General features: G+C 43.6%; 1 protein-coding gene across 3 annotated transcripts in view; it reads right to left on the reverse strand.

Moving 5' to 3' along the window:
* The window catches only part of rptor (regulatory associated protein of MTOR, complex 1), a 190,617-nt gene that overhangs the window by 120,387 nt on the left and 50,373 nt on the right, over positions 1 to 19,857 (reverse strand). For all 3 annotated transcript variants that reach the window (XM_084163751.1, XM_084163749.1, XM_084163750.1), the window contains exon 5: positions 729 to 887. In XM_084163751.1, coding sequence (XP_084019877.1) covers positions 729 to 887 — 159 coding nt within the window. The remainder of the gene's footprint in view (positions 1 to 728; positions 888 to 19,857) is intronic.

Raw genomic sequence — 19,857 nt, forward strand, 5'->3', positions numbered from 1 at the left:
ACATGTTATAGCCACCTGCAATCCAGCATAAAAGTAGTAAATAGAAATCTTCTATGTACTACTAGTTCATTCTACCAGCAATTTATTTTAAAAATCCTTGTCCAAAATGAGTTTAAGATGTTGCCAAATGCTTCTATCCTCTTTCATTACCAATAATGAAAGGAAGAGGGGGAGATATGGTTTTAACTGCACGGCTGCTTCCCAATTCACTTTTTGGATTGGATGAGGGGAAGCAATGAATGTCCTGGTGCTGTTTCTGACTACTGTACTGGGAGATACTTTGTGGTGGTGTTTTTAGGAGTTGGACCAGAGGGATCAATGGTGCCCTGGCACGCCGTAGCAGACAGTAGGCAGCAGGGCTGGTTTTATAGGACTCCTCATTAAGGGGAATAAAGAGAGGAAGAGGAGAGGAGAGGAGGAGAGGCTCTGGGGTGTACTGGGGAGAGGCAGTGCCCAAACCAAGACAGGAGTCGTGTGTCATTTAGAGTGGGTGTTTCATTGTGTGAGTTGTCCCAAAAAAGAATGTATTTCTGTAATAACTATTTTTGTTGGTGTGGGTGTGTGTGTGGGATAACTTGTTTTAATCTATTATCAGTGGACCCAATGGACCCTGTTAGTGTGTGTGTGTTTATTCAACGATCAGACTTTATTTGTGAGTCTATGACTGTAGAGGCAGAAGTGGAAGTCATCATTGGACGTGTGTGTGTGTGTGTGTGTGTGCCTCTCACCTTGTTGAACACCCAGATCTCTCCATTGACGGTGGGTCGGGGGACCCCGTGTCCATTGTAGTGGAAGAGGACGCGCTCCTCCTTGGCGTTGCGTCTCAGGGACGTACACAGCTTCTTCACCTCGTCTACCGTGGGGTCCAGACTCTGCTTGTAACGTGCCTGAGACAGCGAGAGAGAAAGAGAGAGAGGGAGCGAGAGAGAAAGAGAGCGAGAGAACGAGTGAAAGAGAGAGCGAGAGAGAAAGACAGAGAAAGAAAGCGTGGGAGAGAGAGTTAATATGATTTGATATGATTGTGTTCGGTGTTATCACGTTGCTCCAACTACCTGGCCCTCGTTTCAGGCGACAACATGAGTTTGATTAGAGAAGAGAGGAGTGAGAGAAGGAAAGAGATGCATCTCAGTTTGAGAGTGTGGACAGACACATACACCATAGTTTCAAGTGTATAGATTAATACACAGATGCGAGCGTAGAAATATGAAAAACAGGTGAAACAAGCAGGCAAAAACACCCACACAGCTCCCTCACGCAATTATTCTGAAATCAAAGGGCAGCAGGTTTTTTCAATTCAACTCACGCCTCTCCTCTTTCATTCATCATCAAACAACTTTGGAGAAACAGAGAGCATGTGGATTGACTGTCCTTCCAAGCCAATGCCTAGAGGACTCGAAATAACTAGACAACTGAATAGTGGTGCTGAAAGTAGGTTAGGGCTATGGGAGATGTATTTTTTATTGTTCTATTTTAATACTATATTCATATGAGAAAGGAGAGGTGTATTTGCGTCATTGCTATCCTATCTGGGGAGAATAGAATAGACTATTGTGTTTGCTGTAATAGGCTTCAGTGGCATATTTAAATAATGCTACTGCTGCTTTTAATTACGGAAACAGGCGTCGTGGTCAATTCGCAATGAGAGCAGAGTGGGACAATCGCCTGCTTTGTGTGGACACCGACATACAAATCTAAACTGTGTACATAGTACACACATGGGAATCATACAAACAGTCAAACACAGGTTCTCTCTCTCAAACATGACACACACAAAACGTTGCAACGTCAGTCACATGTCCGCTTCCTGTACAATGGATTAAAGTGAGCAATAAGAAATCAATCTCTGCTTTTTGTTTTGAGTGCTCCAACTCCTTTTTACCTCAAATTAGTCCTTTTGGATGTTTTTCTTGATAAGCCCTTCTCATGACACGCACAATATTACATAAACAGAATACCCATTCAACCTAGTGTTAACCAACTCACTTTTTTACTCAACCAGTACAAAGCCTAGCCAATTAGCCATGAACCAATCCGTCCATTAGTAATGAACCAATGTATTTGTATTCAGACGCCATCCAGTCTCCCCATTCCCCATTCGGCTTCAAACACAGTGAGCATGCCTTGAAAGCTAAAGTTGCTGATTGAGTTTGGTGCAATCAGATAGGACCGCAGTCTGAACACCGCCTGGTGGATAGACGCTCTCAACGATCCAATGTTGGTCCTTATGAGATTAAGTGTTATCAGCAGCTGCTAATTGTGTTAGAGTTAGGATTTCACAATCTGATGTACACTGAAATGTGAGTGGGGAGAGATGGGGCGGTAACTTGATCAGTTTTGTTTGACTAAACTTTCTTTAAGAGAGTGTGTTTGATGGAGGGAGAGAAAATGAAAGGGAGAGAAAGGAAGAAAGGAGAGAAAGTGAAAGTGTGTTTGTATGTTTGTGTCCATGTGTCCATCATGCACTCTTAACTGCTGCTCCCCATCTTGACCTGAAGGGGGAGCCCTTGCACCCCACTGGGACTCTTCTTGCAGGTAAGTCAATACTCCCAGGAAGTCCTCCTCCCATCTGTCTTCTATCCTCCATCTCTCTGTCTCTGCAGCTAGCTCCCAATGCCCAGCAGTGTCTGAGCAGTCCCATTGGCACTGAGCTGGGAATTTGAGGTGATTCTGCCCTTTCAGTCTCTGTCCGTCTCTGTTTAGTTGGCTCTATTGAGGTTTCCATTTATTGATCCATCACTCCTTCTAAAGCTCTGACTGACTCCATTGGTGCATGAAGTGGTTCTGTTGTTTCTGTCAATGTCAGGATAGATATGGTGCCTGGCCCACGTCAACCTGAGCCGAGCTAAACCCTGCCCTGTCGGTTTCAAGGAACAGGTACCTGGGAAGGATACAGATAGCCATGAACACAAAAAGACAAACAGTCTCATACAATCTCAGACATACTGATACCATAAGCTACTCAAATACACTCTCTCTCTCTCTCTCTCTCACACACACATACGGGCATAGCCTACATGGGCACAGATCAACACGGGCACACAGGAACACACACGGGCAGTTGGGCACACACACACAAACATTTTCCACTGATGGTGGACCTGTGGGACTGGGGATAATCCCTGTACTAGAACAGGGAAAAGCACAGAGCGTAACCAACCTCTCATCTCTGATCTGCTCCATAACAATAAGTCCCAAATGGCACCCTATTCCCGATATAGTGCACAACTTTTGACCAGAGCGAGCTCCAAAGTAGTGCACGACATGCGGAATAGGGTGCCTTTCGGGACGGAACCAGAGTGAAAAAAACACCCCATCATTAACACACTAAACCTTCCCTAAAGCCATTCTCAACATTGAGGGGTACAGAACAGTAAGCCACAGCGACAGACACTAAACTCACTCTGATTACAGAGGAAAAGATGAATGGTATTACCAGCCTTGCATAAATCTTGTGTAACAGAAATATGCAACACAGAGAAAGATGAGATTGAGAATGAAGAGATACTACTACAGGAGGATTGTAAGCTTCTGACCAGTCTGACAGTTTTTTACCAGAAAGACTGAAAGCTGATAATCTAAACAGACTGAAGTGGTAGAGCAGAAGCATGTATGCAAAATAAAACAGCAACCTAGGGCTAAAAGCTCCAAAGAACAAGCAAGGATAGTGTCTGAAGACAGTTTGTATTGTTGACAGCAGCAGTGGCTGTGGCACCCCCACTTGCTGTCAATGAATGGAAATCTGTTGAGCGCTGTGCCTTTTCCTGTCAATAGGAAGGGCTGTGTTAACATTTCAGCACAAATACGGGGATTGTTTGGCTGAGAAGGAGAACCACAAATCTAATAGGCAGAGAGAGAGCGAGCACGAGAGAGCGAGAGATGGAGAAAGAGAGAGAGACAGAGAGGGGGAGAGAGAGACAGAGAGGGAGAAAGAGAGAAAGGGAGAGAGGAAAGAGAGGGAGAGAGAGGAGAGGAAAGAAAGGGAGAGAGGAAAGAGAGGGAGAGAGAGGAGAAAGAGAGGGAGAGAGGAAAGGAGGTAAAGAGAGAGAGGAGAGAGGGAGAAAGAGAGAAAGGGAGAGAGGAGGGAGGGAGAGAGGAGAGGAGAGGAAAGAAAGGGAGAGAGGAAAGAGAGGGAGAGAGAGGAGAAAGAGAGAGGGAGAGAGGAAAGAGAGGTAGAGAGAGAGAGAGGAGAGAGGGAGAAAGAGAGAGAGGGAGAAAGAGAGCGAGAGGGAGAAAGAGAGAGAGAGGAAAGAGGGAGAGAGAGGAGGGAGGGAGAGAGAGGAGAGGAAATAAAGGGAGAGAGGGGGAGAGAGAGACAGTCATTTCTCAAGCACTGTATCATCTTCCTGCTTTCAGCTGCCCAGATCAATACTGCTGAGGAGAAATGATGCCAATGGTTTGATGGTGCGTACACACACACAATGAGCAAGCCTGTATTTCTGTTCACTTTCACTGCATGTTCAAAAACACACCCTTTTATAGATCTGTCAGCTCCTTTACTTTGGGTCAATTGTCTTCTTTCAACTCACACTTCAGGAAATTGAATAGACCCTTATGTTACACCCGTTAATAGACACTCACAGTCTCACAGACACATTCTAGTCACAGTAAAGGTTATAGCTATCCATATAAAAGTCATTCTATTTCTATGGAGGGTACTGTCCTTGCCAGAATGTGTAATTGCATTACAAGTGTCATGACAATCTTATCACCTTGTACAATTATTTTAAAGAGATTATCTGGTACTTTTGTATACTTTTTAGCCAGTAGTTCCGAAAGTAGTGCTCACGAGCCAAAAGTGGTCCCCGAAAATTGCATACTACGTCACATATGTGCAGATACAGTATGTGCTCTCACACTCACTCACTCTCTCTCACTCTCACACTCTCTCTCAAATAGTGAGGGGCTGAACCTCATTGGCTGGAACTCGAATTGCTAGGGGGCTGACCCACACGGGGGAAAATGGCACTGCACAGTTTTCAGTAAACAGTCGCATTCAAACTAGGGATTTCGTGTCTAATTGAGGTAAGACAATAATTATGTTCATAGATAATGCATGAATGAACTACACATTGGCACATCTAGCCCAAAGTGGGAGGTTTAAAAAAATACTTACTAGTCATCAAAGTTCTGGATCACGTCTTTAATCCAGACTGAGCTGTAAATAGCAAGTCAACCACAACGGGGGACTAGAATTGCTTTTTAAATAAAGTTTTCCTCGTCATGTCAGTAATTGCATACCTTTAGAGAGCTATTTATAACTTGTAAGAAATATCCACATCAACTAGCCCATGTCAGGTAACGTTATTTAGCTAGGTTTTTTAGCCCATAGATTTTGTTGTAATGTTCGAGTCACTCAAATATCACATGAATACACATTACGCATGGCAAAATGTATAGAATTGCAAGAAAATTAGCATTAAAACTGCAAAATGTTCTCTGCACTCCATGAAAGAATTTGTAGAATTGCAGAAAATAAGCTTTAAACCTGCAAAATGTTCTCTCCGCCAACAAGAGGGGTGTGAACAGTGTGTCATGAACAGTGCTTGTGCCCATAGAATTAGACGTGGCGTGCGCGTGTGGATTGCGGGACATTCACCAATGCTGAAAGGGGGACCTGAGTGAAAAGGTTTGGGAACACCTGGCCTAGTCTATAACGTGTAAGAAGAATCTACAAATAAATCAGTCACAACCGTTCATGAACACAGGTGGACACGAGGATGACACAGATGACACGTCACTTCCTGGTTAGTATGGGTGAGTGGACGGACGACAGTTGATCTGGCGTCACCTTCTTTCCTGTTGTCAGATGCCCTGTGGGGTGTCATCGTCCCTGATTGACTGGGAGGCCAGGTGACGTGGGTGGGACTAGGCTGCCCATGCTTTCCCTCTCCTCCCACTCATCCAATTTCAAATAAAGTCTTTGCCTTTCAGCCCTTGCGCAATGGTTAACCAGTGTATGGCTGATATGAGATATCATGCTACCTTCTTCAGCTTCAGTAGATATAATGCTCGATATGAGCTTGTTCATTGAGAAGAATGGAGTAATCAATCCCCTCATTATGTCCGTAATAAACATGTGCTGCTCCTCTTCTAGGAGAGACTCTCCACAATGGCCCCACAGTGGCTCCACTGGCCATAGCTAAACCAGTAACTGACGTAGACTGACGGCTCAACACACCTGAGTGTGTGAGAGGGGCAGTGCTGATACTATTGCTGCTGGAGTACAACGTAGCTGACTCTCTTTTAATAGACTGGGGATTAGCTGGCACACTTGACCTGACGTGCGCGCACACACACACACACACACACACACACTGCACAGTTAATCAACACTCAAAATAAGCTCTGCAGCTGCACAGTCCTGTGTGTGTCTGTGTGCGTGTGTCCACTCCAGAGGAAACAGAAAGATAACAGGTCGCTAGGATCCACACAGACATACCCTGCAGCCCTTTGAACTCAAGTCAATGTAGTGAGCAAACACTGGGCTTTGCCTATAATGCATTTCAGACATAGGGCCCAACTCCCTAGAGTAAACACACACACAGGCAATTTGCGAGGGTCCATTTCTGTGTCAGTTGCAATGTGTAGTGGTGGCAGATAGTTCAAAGTGTGTATAGTGTGTTGGCCTGAAAATAATTGATGTAATAAAATGATTTTGTTGTGTGGGTGGGTGGGTGTGGGATAACTTGTTTTGGTCTAATATCAGTGGACCCTGTGTGTGGGAATAAGCTAGGGCTGACCCCATTTAGTCGACTGGTCGATTGTTTGGTCGATAGGTTGACCAAGATTAGTAGCAAAATATATATATATATAATCATGGTGTACAAGACATTAGTCTGATTCCCGCCTGTCTAAGTGGACTAATCCATTGTGGAGGCTGTGGGAACGGCACGGTCCATCAAGAAGACATGTGCTTCTGAAATTGTATATGGTTATATTATGTAAGAGCAATGGTGCAACACTAATAAAAATAATATTTTATAACAAATGTGCTTTCTCCCGCGTTGGATAGTGGTCGCTGTCCGCGGTTCAGAAACACATCAGTGTCAGATCATGTTGCTATGTGCATAACAGCAAAGTTATCCAGCATATTGGTGTTGAGAACAATGCGAGGGAGGCAGCAGCAGAGTTAGGAGAAGAGAAAACAGCCCTTGCCTTAATTGTCTAAGTAAAGTGAGGAGAGCAGAAACCCAAACTTAATTAGGTCTATAATCAACAGCTTAACTGTTAAATGTGCCTGGCTTTATAAATCATCCATTATACTGTATATCTACAGAAATAAGACAGATCATGCTTCTGTTGCCTGTTTGAGTATTTGTTTAACCTCTTCAGGATCTGACCCTTTTTTTCAATTTTCGCAGAAATTGACATACCCAAATCTAACTGCCTGTAGTTCAGGACCTGAAGCAAGGATATGCATATTCTTGATACCATTTGAAAGGAAACACTTTGAAGTTTGTGGAAATGTGAAATGTAGGAGAATATAACACATTAGATCTGGTAAAAGATAATACATAACAAAAAACATGTGTTTTCTATTATTGTTTTTGTTATATCATCTTTGAAATGAAAGAGAAAGGCCACAATATAATATTGCAGTTTAGGCGCAATTTAAATTTGCCACTAGATGGCAGCAGTGTGTGTGCAAAGTTTTAGATTGATCCAGCGAAGCATTGCAATACTGGACTATTTTGTATAAAGTCTGCCCAAATGTGCCGAATTGGTCAATTGATACATTTTCAAGTATATAACTATAGAGAACATACAAAAATGATATGGTAATACAAAATGTAAGTTTACACACTCCCAGGAATGTCATACATGATGGATAATTAGCTCATACACTAACTTTCACACATCTAGATGGCCGGGCGGGGTGGGTGTGGCGCCAGAGACAGCAGCGGTTCAAACTGTAGAACCCAGTTCCTACATTTGAATATAAAAATGGATTTTAGCAAACAAAACTATGCTTCATTTTATCTCTGGGACCCTTAGGATGACAAATCAGAGCAAGATTACTGGTGAATGTATCAAACCAGTTGCTGTGACACGTTTTTGTTGTTGTTGTGCACTCTCCTCAAACAATAGCATGGTATTTTCTCACTGTAATAGCTACTGTAAATTGGACAGTGCAGTTAGATTAACAAGAATGTAAGCTTTCTGCCCATTTAAGACATGTCTATGTCCTGGAAAGTTTGCTGTTACTTACAACAGTCACACTAATCACATTAGCTCAACCGTCCCGTATACGGGATACCGATCCCGTAGTGGTTAATAGCCTACTCATTCCATGAGCACCAAGCCTCACGCAACCACAAAAATGTTCACTAATTCGGCTGTTTTTAATCTTTGCTATGCTGTAATAAAGGCTTTAGAATTTTTTGTTTTGTTAAAAACAGCCTCTCTGGTATTACTTAGAATGTATTTAGTGTTGTTTAGACTGTTCAAATTGTCAGAAAAATCTAATTTTTCTTGATCTCCATATTGTTATTACTATTATGTTCATCATTATAATAACAAGTAGGCTAATGTCATTATCATTAGTAGGCTTAGTATAGCAGCTTTGTATAACCACCATCGAGTTGCAGGCCTAAGGGCGCATCCTGTATATATTCCCCTTGTCCACATTTTGTTACATTACAGCCTAATTCTAAAATGGATTAAATAAAAATCCTCAATCTACACACAATACCCCATAATGACAAAGCGAAAACAGGTTTTAATTGAGCAATCGGGGGAGAAGAGCCTTGGTCAGGGAGGTGACCAAGAACCTGATGGTCACTCTGACAGAGCTCCAGAGTTCCTCTGTGGAGAACCTTCCAGAAGATCAACCATCTCCGCAGCACTCCACCAATCAGGCCTTTATGGTAGAGTGGCCAGACAGAAGCCACTCCTCAGTAAAAGGCACATGACAGCCCGCTTGGAGTTAGTCAAAAGGCACCTAAAGGACTCTGACCATGAGAAAGAAGATTCTCTGGTCTGATCAAACCAAGATTGAACTCTTTGGCCTGAATGCCAAGCGTCACATCTGGAGGAAACCTGGCACCATCCCTACAGTGAAGTATGGTGGTGGCAGCATCAAGCTGAATAGAGCAAAGTACAGAGAGATCCTTGATAAAAACCTGTTCCAGAGCGCTCAGGACCTCAGACTGGGGTCAAGGTTCACCTTACAACAGGACAACAGCCCTAAGCACACAGCCAAGACAACAACGCAGGAGTGGCTTCGGGACAAGTCTCTGAATGTCCTTGAGTGGCCCAGCCAGAGCCCGGACTTGAACCCGATCGAACATCTCTGGAGAGACCTGAAAATAGCTGTGCAGCGACGCTCCCCATCCAACCTGACAGAGCTTGAGAGGATCTGCAGAGAAGAATGGGATAAATTCCCCAAATACAGGTGTGCCAAGCTTGTAGCGTCATACCCAAGAAGACTCGAGGCTGAGTACTGAGTAAAGGGTCTAAATACTTATGTAAATGAGATATTTCAGTGTTTAATTATTTATAAATTTGGAAAAATTTCTAAAAACCTGTTTTTGCTTTGTCATTATGGGGTAGTGTGTGTAGATTGATGAGGAGAAAAAAACTATAATCAATTTTAGAATAAGGCTGTAACGTAACAAAATGTGGAGAAAACAAATCAAGGGATATGAATACTTTCAGAATAGGCTACTGTATCAATCAATCATTCATTCGTTCATGTCATCAAACAGTGTAAGAGTCATTCATGATTTAAAATGCAATCAAACATTTTAGTTTTAAAATAATATAACAAAGCGACCCTTGAATAATTAGCGTAAACAATAAATAAACCATTCCATTTTAGAAATTGCGTTCACAAATAAATGCAACTGTTTTGAGTATTTACTGTAATAAAGGCTTTGCAAAAAATACAAATAAATGTTACAACAGACTCACTGGTACGCTTATTTAGTGTTGTTTACATTGTTCAAAACGGTCAGAAAAATGATATTGTAATCTAACAGCACCTGTTTGGCACACACAATATGCACACAGCGCTTGCTCCTTACCTTCGTTTTCTTGATCTCCAGTATTTTCCACAACTAGTCAAATTTATTAAAACACATCTGACTTCCCCTTTACCTCCTGAGCAACCAGTAAACATTCCCCCGTTTCGAGTTTGTCACGTCCTCTGCATCCATTTTGCTGTCACGTGTTAGTGTTTGGAGTTTGTCATAACTTATAGAATTTATCGAAGCGATTATGATAAGACTATAGGTCAGGCCCTATTGGTCACGTGCATGCGATGCATACATGTGTCATGTAAAGAGAGCAAGGGTTGAGGGAATAGGGAATGTTTTTCATAAACAAATGAGTGATTTTGGTAAGACAACTTTTCAGTCAGAAATGGCTGTAATTATGTTGCAGCTTCAGCAACACTGACAGCGCGATAAACACTGTTGATGTTCTGTGGTGGTCACTGCAGCAGAGAGGAGAGAGACAACGGGTGCTAGTCACACAGTCACTCGCTGTCATTTATTTTAACACAGCACAGCAAGTCTGAGCCCGGCACAATCAAATCAATTGCAGTTGGACTCCCTCTAAGTAATTTGTGTGTCTTAATTATTTCATCAAACAGTGCGCTTAAAGCATCAGACAAGCTCAGTGCATATAGTTGATTTGATTAAAACACATAGGATGTCAATATATGGAAAAATACACATTTACAAATTTCGACCAGAACAGACGAGTCTTGGTCAACTAAGATTTTTTCTTTCTTTTTAGGGGACAGTCCTAGAATACGTGTGTGAATATAAGTGTGCATGCATGTGTGTGCGCAATGTAAATCAGTGGATTAATGCTTGCTGCTTGTGCTTCTACAGACTGGGTGGATAGACAGCTGATGTAGTAGTGGTGGCTAACAGAATGAGCTGAGCTGTGGAAACCTCTGTCTCCAGTGGTGTGTGTGTCAGCCCCAGAGGCCACAGGCCACCATGTAAGCACCACATAACTCTGCTGTTTGCAGTATACACTATGCAGCAAGCCCCGTTAACAACACATAACTCTGCTGTTTTGCAGTGTAGGCCAGCATCACATAACGCTACCATGGCCACTGGGCTAAATACAGCTCTAACTCTACCTTCGCCATTGTATGCTATAAAGCTAGCACCTCAGGACCATGACTCTACAGCTAAGCCCTTTGGCATCACATAACTCTACCTCAGCCACTAGGACACAAATAACCCATCATTCTACCATAGCCAGCTCCAGTCTAAATACAGCTAGCTGGACCAGGAAGTCATTCTAGAGTACTGGTACATAGCTCCAGTGAACAGCTTCAGAACAGAGGTCCAGTGAAGCTTTCACTCTTCCTATGGGCTCAGCTGTCAGCTGCCCAATCTCTCGTTCTCCTCTAATCGACTCCGATTCCAATTTCCAGCTACAGCCGCTGGAATTAAAATGGGAATTGATTGAGGAGGGATTGGAGTGGCAGCAATGCCAGAGTCCATTACTAAAGACTGAGTCTGGGAGAGGTTGGGGACTTCTGGTGTGTGTTGGGAGACTGAAGTGGGAATTCTGTCCGGATATGCCAGGAAGAGAGAGGAGAAAAGTGAGATGTGGTTAGGGGGAAAAGAGAGAGAGAGAGAGAGTTGTGTTTCAGGGTTAAATTTAGAATGTGGGGGCAGTCGGGCGAACAAGGGGGAATGAGGACACACACTAATCTGAGTGTGTGCAATTAATCCGCCATTCAGAAATAGCCTCTAATGCAGGGGTCTACCAGGCATACCTGTATGTCGCCAACACAAGCGCACACAACTCTTAAAATGGGGAACTGAGGTTATTTCAGTCACAAAGCGGATGTTTGTGGTAGAACCCCTCCCCCTGGTTATGGTAAATGATGGGTCCTCAACATCCCAAGGGGTTTAGAGTAGGGTAGGGTTTCCAGAAACACACACACACAACTAACATTCACACACACAAACAGGGGTATGATATGTGAGCCTGTAGAGGTATCCAGGTCAGGTGTCTCCTGGCTGCTTCATATCTTTCCATCTGATTTAGGGTCCATTGATCAGGTTATAAATATGTCTCCTTCTGCTCCTCAGGGATCACAGGGTTATTATAAGGTCCTGATCAATAAAGCCTCTCAAATGAGGGGAAGAGACCATCACAGGTTTTATAGTCGAGTGAGTGTGTACTGGAAAGGTGTGTGTGTGTTTTCAGAAGTGTAGTTATAGTGTGTTTACGTCAGTCAGTGAGTGAGTGCAGTGAAGGGAAGAGAGCCAGTGGTTACGGCTGGGCAGTATACCGTATTTTACTATTTACCGGTATTGATGCACGGACCAATTTGGGGTTTTACTTGACCTATAACAGTATTTCAATGTTTGGTTTGTTAAATGTGTTAGGCCACTCCGCTGCGTGTAATGTCAGTTTTTATACAGTAGTTTACTCCATTTGCTACTTGAGTCGTCTCTCTCGAACTCTCTCCTTCAACACATACCAATCCCCGTCCCCCATCACTCTGTACCCTGTCACTCAAGGAGAGCAGTTTTTGCTCTACCATGAGTCACAACCACTTGCCGTTCACTTGCCGTGACAGTCTGCGTGGTCAATGCTACAGATGCAACAAGATGTTGATTACAATGATGTTGCTTTCCACTTTTGTTTCTTAATATAAATCCTCAAGCGTTCTATATTTGTACTATTAGTTTGTGTATCTTACGGTCTGCAAACAGCTAGCTAGTTTGTATTTTCTTAGTAAGTTGAGGCTAAAATAAATCGTGCTGCTAATGCTAATTGCTAGTTAGTTGGCTAGTTAGCTAGCTAAATGTACTGGGTCAGAGCAAATGTAGCTAGCTAATACAGCCTGATACCAGTACTGGTGTAGGCCTAGATCAGCATGTTGTTGGTGCAACGATATATTCTACATCAGAGAGGAATAGGCAAAGCATTAATATTTTAGCTACATCAAAGCAATATCAAGTAAGAGAAAACATTTAATGTAACATCTAATTAGGGTACACTGGGAAACACTGACCAACACTTTGGTTCATACCCTGTCACAATAACCCACAATAATCCCTCCCTGGCTTTTTCATTTGTTGTAATGTCAACGCTGTATTCAAAGTGCCCACTATAAGTTTGATTGAACAGTATAAAACAAAATCAGAATGGAGAAAGCCCCATTAAAAACACTTAGAATGTATGTGTTGCCACCCTAGGGTCATGCACTACTCATGAAGCATATTTAGAACTTACATTACTAAAAAACCTACAATAGTCAAATACCATCAAAGATTTGAAAAATATTGTGAAATGATGGCCATATTGCCCAGCCCTACTAGTGATTCCCTATGCGCTAAATCAAATGTAACAGCTCCACACTTCCAGGAACAGGGTTATGATTTCCTCGCAATCACTCTTAATGGAAGCACGCACATTTGTGTATGTGTGTGTATGTGAGTGTAAGTGTGTGTTAGAGTGTTCTCCTCTCTAAAGCATGTGTGCAGAATTGGCTAAGTTTAGTGTGTGCACGCAAGAACAGTGTTTGTTATGTTTGGACTATGTGTCGGTGTGTGAGTGTGCGTCTACTGACTAGGGTGGCTAATGAGGGCACTGTGGCGTGTTGTCAGCAGTACAGCTGGCACCTCAACCTGCAGAACAGGGCTCTGGCCAAATCACTGTTAAGCTATACTTGTACACACACACACACACACACACACACACACACACACACACACCTGACATACAGCCTGCCGGTTCTACTACAGAATATAAATACTCCAAAGTGCAGTGAGAGTGTGTATGCAGGTGTGCATGTGTGTGTGAGTGCAATTATATTCAGTATGCACTTTGCCGTCTCAATGTAAGACTCAGCCCCTTGGTGTTTAGTGTAGCCGTCAGCAAGGCCATATGAAATATCGGTTCAGGGGGGCTTAAATGATGCCTCTAATTATAATGCCTAGCGCCTGCTTAGTGATTAGTGTGTGTGTTTGTATATATGTGTGTGTGTATGTATGTGTGTGTATACGTGTATGTGTGTCAGGTGAGCTCTGTGTGTTAGTGAATGCATGTCCTACTCTCTTGCGCTAAACACACACTTCTAGCCCCGCATCCCTTGGGCTAGCTGCATTGGTAAACGGCAGCGTGCATCCTTCTGCCCTCCCGCCCTATTCAAGGAAAACCAGGAAAGAGTTAAAAATAGCCTGAATTTCCTAATCTAATAGAAGTGGAATCCACCCTGCTGATATAGAGACATACAGTGGGGAGAACAAGTATATGATATACTGCCGATTTTGCAGGTTTTCCTACTTACAAAGCATGTAGAGGTCTGTCATTTTTATCATAGGTACACTTCAACTGTGAGAGACGGAATCTAAAACAAAAATCCAGAAAATCACATTGTATGATTTTTAAATAATTAATTTGCATTCTATTGCATGACATAAGTATTTGATCACCTACCAACCAGTAAGAATTCCAGCTCTCACAGACCTGTTAGTTTTTCTTTAAGAAGCCCTCCTGTTCTCCACTCATTACCTGTATTAACTGCACCTGTTTGAACTCGTTACCTGTATAAAAGACACCTGTCCACACACTCAATCAAACAGACTCCAACCTCTCCACAATGGCCAAGACCAGAGAGCTGTGTAAGGACATCAGGGATAAAATTGTAGACCTGCACAAGGCTGGGATGGGCTACAGGACAATAGGCAAGCAGCTTGGTGAGAAGGCAACAACTGTTGGCACAATTATAAAAAAATTGAAGAAGTTCAAGATGACGGTCAATCACCCTCGGTCTGGGGCTCCATGCAAGATCTCACCTCGTGGGGCATCAATGATCATGAGGAAGGTGAGGGATCAGCCCAGAACTACACGGCAGGACCTGGTCAATGACCTGAAGAGAGCTGGGACCACAGTCTCAAAGAAAACCATTAGTAACACACTACGCCATCATGGATTAAAATCCTGCAGCGCACGCAAGGTCCCCCTGCTCAAGCCAGCGCATGTCCAGGCCCGTCTGAAGTTTGCCAATGACCATCTGGATGATCCAGAGGAGGAATGGGAGAAGGTCATGTGGTCTGATGAGACAAAAATAGAGCTTTTTGGTCTAAACTCCACTCGTCGTGTTTGGAGGAAGAAGAAGGATGAGTACAACCCCAAGAACACCATCCCAACCGTGAAGCATGGAGGTTGAAACATCATTCTTTGGGGATACTTTTCTGCAAAGGGGACAGGACGACTGCACCGTATTGAGGGGAGGATGGATGGGGCCATGTATCGCGAGATCTTGGCCAACAACCTCCTTCCCTCAGTAAGAGCATTGAAGATGGGTCGTGGCTGGGTCTTCCAGCCTGACAACGACCCGAAACACACAGCCAGGGCAACTAAGGAGTGGCTCCGTAAGAAGCATCTCAAGGTCCTGGAGTGGCCTAGCCAGTCTCCAGACCTGAACCCAATAGAAAATCTTTGGAGGGAGCTGAAAGTCCGTATTGCCCAGCGACAGCCCCGAAACCTGAAGGATCTGGAGAAGGTCTGTATGGAGGAGTGGGCCAAAATCCCTGCTGCAGTGTGTGCAAACCTGGTCAAGACCTACAGGAAACATATGATCTATGTAATTGCAAACAAAGGTTTCTGTACCAAATATTAAGTACTGCTTTTCTGATGTATCAAATACTTATGTCATGCGATAAAATGCAAATGAATTACTTAAAAATCATACAATGTGATTTTCTGGATTTTTGTTTTAGATTCCATCTCTCACAGTTGAAGTGTACCTATGATAAAAATGACAGACCTCTACATGCTTTGTAAGTAGGAAAACCTGCAAAATCGGCAGTGTATCAAATACTTGTTCTCCCCACTGTATATGTAACAGATATCTTGAGATTGATACCAAGGACAAAAGTTCTGTATGAGAGGCTAAACGCACCAAATTACATTTAATTCACATTACAGACATGAAATCTAATTAAGAGAAACTGAGGAAACTCAATATTGCATTATTACACTTAAGTTCCACGAGGTACAAAATAAGCTTAAAATAGCAGTGTAAGATGCTCTTGGCATGTGATGGGGATGATGAGCAGGCGGACCTAATCACATTACAAGTTACAACATATTACCACCGTGATTGTGTTTTTAGGCCCTCAGTAAAATATACCATGAAGGGATTCTCTCGGCCTGTCTACATCTCACCAGTGTTCCCACCTCTGTGTGTACCTTTTCCTCTCCTCTACCTGCCTGCTCTCCCTCTCGCTCTCCCTCTCGCTCTCCCTCTCTGGGACATGGTGGAAAACAGATCCAGTCTAGGTGGCACATGAAAGAGGGATGAGCCCTCTATTAAAGAAGAGGATTAGGAAAGTGGTATTGGGTGACAGCCCAAAAAATAAACCAGTAATGGAAAATGGAAAGGTAGGCTCAACCTTCAGAGATGATCAGGTTCCAAAAACCAAAAAGGTATTTCTAGTGCAAAGCAATGTTCAAACCAAATCACTTGACCATAACTTTCAATGTAATTAAATGAGATGCAATTCATTTCAATGGAAACCACTGCATGAATGGCTTAACAGATGGATATAATGTAAAAAGCCATAGTAGGTTAAAGTAGGCTCAAGTAGACCTGAAGGAGGACCAAAGGACCAACTCGGTCTAACACTTAAAAGGTCCAATCTATTTAAATGAAAACCACTGCATCATGAGCATGAATGGATTAACAAGGCTAACAGATGGACATAACGTCAAGGCTCCAAGTATGTTGAAGTGGGTTGAAGCAGGTTAAAGTGGACCATCCAGAAAAAGGGCCAAAGGTCCAACTACAGTGAGGGAAAAAAGTATGATCCCCTGCTGATTTTGTACGTTTGCCCACTGACAAAGAAATGATCAGTCTATAATTTTAATGGTAGGTTTATTTGAGCAGTGAGAGACAGAATTACAACAAAAAAATCCAGAAAAACGCATGTCAGAAATGTTATAAATTGATTTGCATCTTAATGAGGTTAATAAGTATTTGACCCATCTGTAAAAAATGACTTAGTACTTGGTGGCAAAACCCTTGTTGGCAATCAAAGAGGTCAGACGTTTCTTGTAGTTGGCCACCAGGTTTTCACACATCTCAGGAGGGATTTTGTCCCACTCCTCTTTTTAGATCTTCTCCAAGTCATTAAGGTTTCGAGGCTGACGTTTGGCAACTCGAACCTTCAGCTCCCTCCACAGATTTTCTATGGGATTAAGGTCTGGAGACTGGCTAGGCCACTCCAGGACCTTAATGTGCTTCTTCTTGAGCCACTCCTTTGTTGCCTTGGCCGTGTGTTTTGGGTCATTGTCATGCTGGAATACCCATCCACAACCCATTTTCAATGCCCTGGCTGAGGGAAGGAGGTTCTCACCCAAGATTTGACGGTACATGGCCCCGTCCATCGTCCCTTTGATGCGGTGAAGTTGTCCTGTCCCCTTAGCAGAAAAACACCCCCAAAGCATAATGTTTCCACCTCCATGTTTGACGGTGGGGATGGTGTTCTTGGGGTCATAGGCAGCATTCCTCCTCCTCCAAACACAGCGAGTTGAGTTGATGCCAAAGAGCTCCATTTTGGTCTCATCTGACCACAACACTTTCACCCAGTTCTCCTCTGAATCATTCAGATGTTCATTGGCAAACTTCAGACGGGCATGTATATGTGCTTTCTTGAGCAGGGGGACCTTGCGGGCGCCGCAGGATTTCAGTCCTTCACGGCGTAGTGTGTTGCCAATTGTTTTCTTGGTGACTATGGTCCCAGCTGCCTTGAGATCATTGACAAGATCCTCCCGTGTAGTTCTGGGCTGATTCCTCACCGTTCTCATGATCATTGCAACTCCACGAGGTGAGATCTTGCATGGAGCCCCAGGCCGAGGGAGATTGACAGTTATTTTGTGTTTCTTCCATTTGCGAATAATCGCACCAACTGTTGTCACTTTCTCACCAAGCTGCTTGGCGATGGTCTTGTAGCCCATTCCAGCCTTGTGTAGGTCTACAATCTTGTCCCTGACATCCTTGGAGAGCTCTTTGGTCTTGGCCATGGTGGAGAGTTTGGAATCTGATTGATTGATTGATTGCTTCTGTGGACAGGTGTCTTTTATACAGGTAAAAAACAGATTAGGAGCACTCCCTTTAAGAGTGTGCTCCTAATCTCAGCTCGTTACCTGTATAAAAAGACACCTGGGAGCCAGAAATCTTTCTGATTGAGAGGGGGTCAAATTCTTATTTCCCTCATTAAAATGCAAGTCAATTTATAACATTTTTGACATGCGTTATTCTGGATTTTTTTGTTGTTGTTCTGTCTCTCACTGTTCAAATAAACCTACCATTAAAATTTTAGACTGATCATGTCTTTGTCAGTGGGCAAACGTACAAAATCAGCAGGGGATCAAATACTTTTTTCCCTCACTGTCCGAATCACTGTCATACATAGGTTGCCTTCCTAACGATGTGCGGGCTTAATATAGAGATAACCTACTCATGTATCCTGCTCCAGTAGCTATCAGTCTTCATTAGGCTGGCTTTAGTCACAGAGTGGCTGTGATGAATGGCTCCAGAGAGAGAGGTTGTGTTCCAAATGTGCACTACTTTTGACCAAGGCTCATAGGGCTTTTTATAGGGAATAGGATGACATTTGGGGCACACCCGGAGAATACAGACAAGTTAAACGCCTTCAGTCTGCCTCTTTCTGTCTCTTCCTCAGTCTCCCTGCATATATCCTTTCTATCACCCTTCTGCTTTGTTCATACTGGAGGCCTTAATGCTCAAATCGGTTTTGTTTTTCAAATCCGTTCTGGAATACTGACTGTCCAAAAAGCAACGTCTCAGCCACAAAGTGGTAGGCCACACAAGCTCACAGAACAGGACCGCCGAGTGCTGAAGCGCGTAGCTTGCAACACTCACTACCGTGTTCCAAACTGCCTCTGGAAGCAACATTAGCACAAGAACTGTTCATCGGGAGCTTCATGAAATGGGTTTCCATGGCCGAGCAGCCGCACACAAGCCAAAGATCACCGTGCGCAATGCCAAGCGTTGGCTGGAGTTCTGTAAAGCTCGCCGCCATTGGACTCTGGAGCAGTGGAAACGCGTTCTCTGGAGTGATGAATCACGCTTCACCATCTGACAGTAAAGTTTGGTGGAGGAGAAATAATGAACTGGGGCTGTTTTTCATGGTTCAGGCTAGGCCCCTTAGTTCCAGTGAAGGGAAATGTTAACGCTACAGCATACAATGACATTCTAGACAATTCTGTGCTTCCAACTTTGTGGCAACCGTTTGGGGAAGGCCCTTTCCTGTTTCAGCATGACAATGCCCCCGTGCACAAAGCAAGGTCCATACAGAAATGGTTTGTCAAGATCGATGTGGAAGAACTTGACTAGCCTGCACAGAGCCCTGACCTCAACCCCATCAAACACCTTTGGGATGAATTGCAACTCCGACTTCGAGCCAGGCCTAATCGCCCAACATCAGTGCCCGACCTCACTAATGCTCGTGGCTGAATGGAAGAAAGTCTCCTCAGCAATGTTCCAACATCTAGTGGAAAGTCTTCCCAGGAGAGTGGAGGCTGTTATAACAGCAAAGGGGGGACCAACTCCATATTAATGCCCATGATTTTGGAATGAGATGTTCTACGAGTAGATGTCCACATACTTTTGGTCACGTAGTGTATGTGTTCAGACAGCAGTCATTTGCTGACTGACATGTCTACCGCTAGTTGTTATAGTAACGACAGGTGTCTGCGCAGTGGCGTAGGCTGATTGGTGGTGGTGCTCGTGCTTCCTCTCACTCAGACGTTGTGTAGCTAGCTAAGGTGACAGTGCCTGCAATGGAAGACTCCCAGTCCCCTCAAAGGATGCTCCAACTTTCAAAACAAGTCCTTTTTGGCTAG

This window comes from Coregonus lavaretus, assembly GCF_964263955.1.
Source record: "Coregonus lavaretus genome assembly, chromosome: 6".
NCBI classification, from domain to species: Eukaryota; Metazoa; Chordata; class Actinopteri; order Salmoniformes; family Salmonidae; genus Coregonus; species Coregonus lavaretus.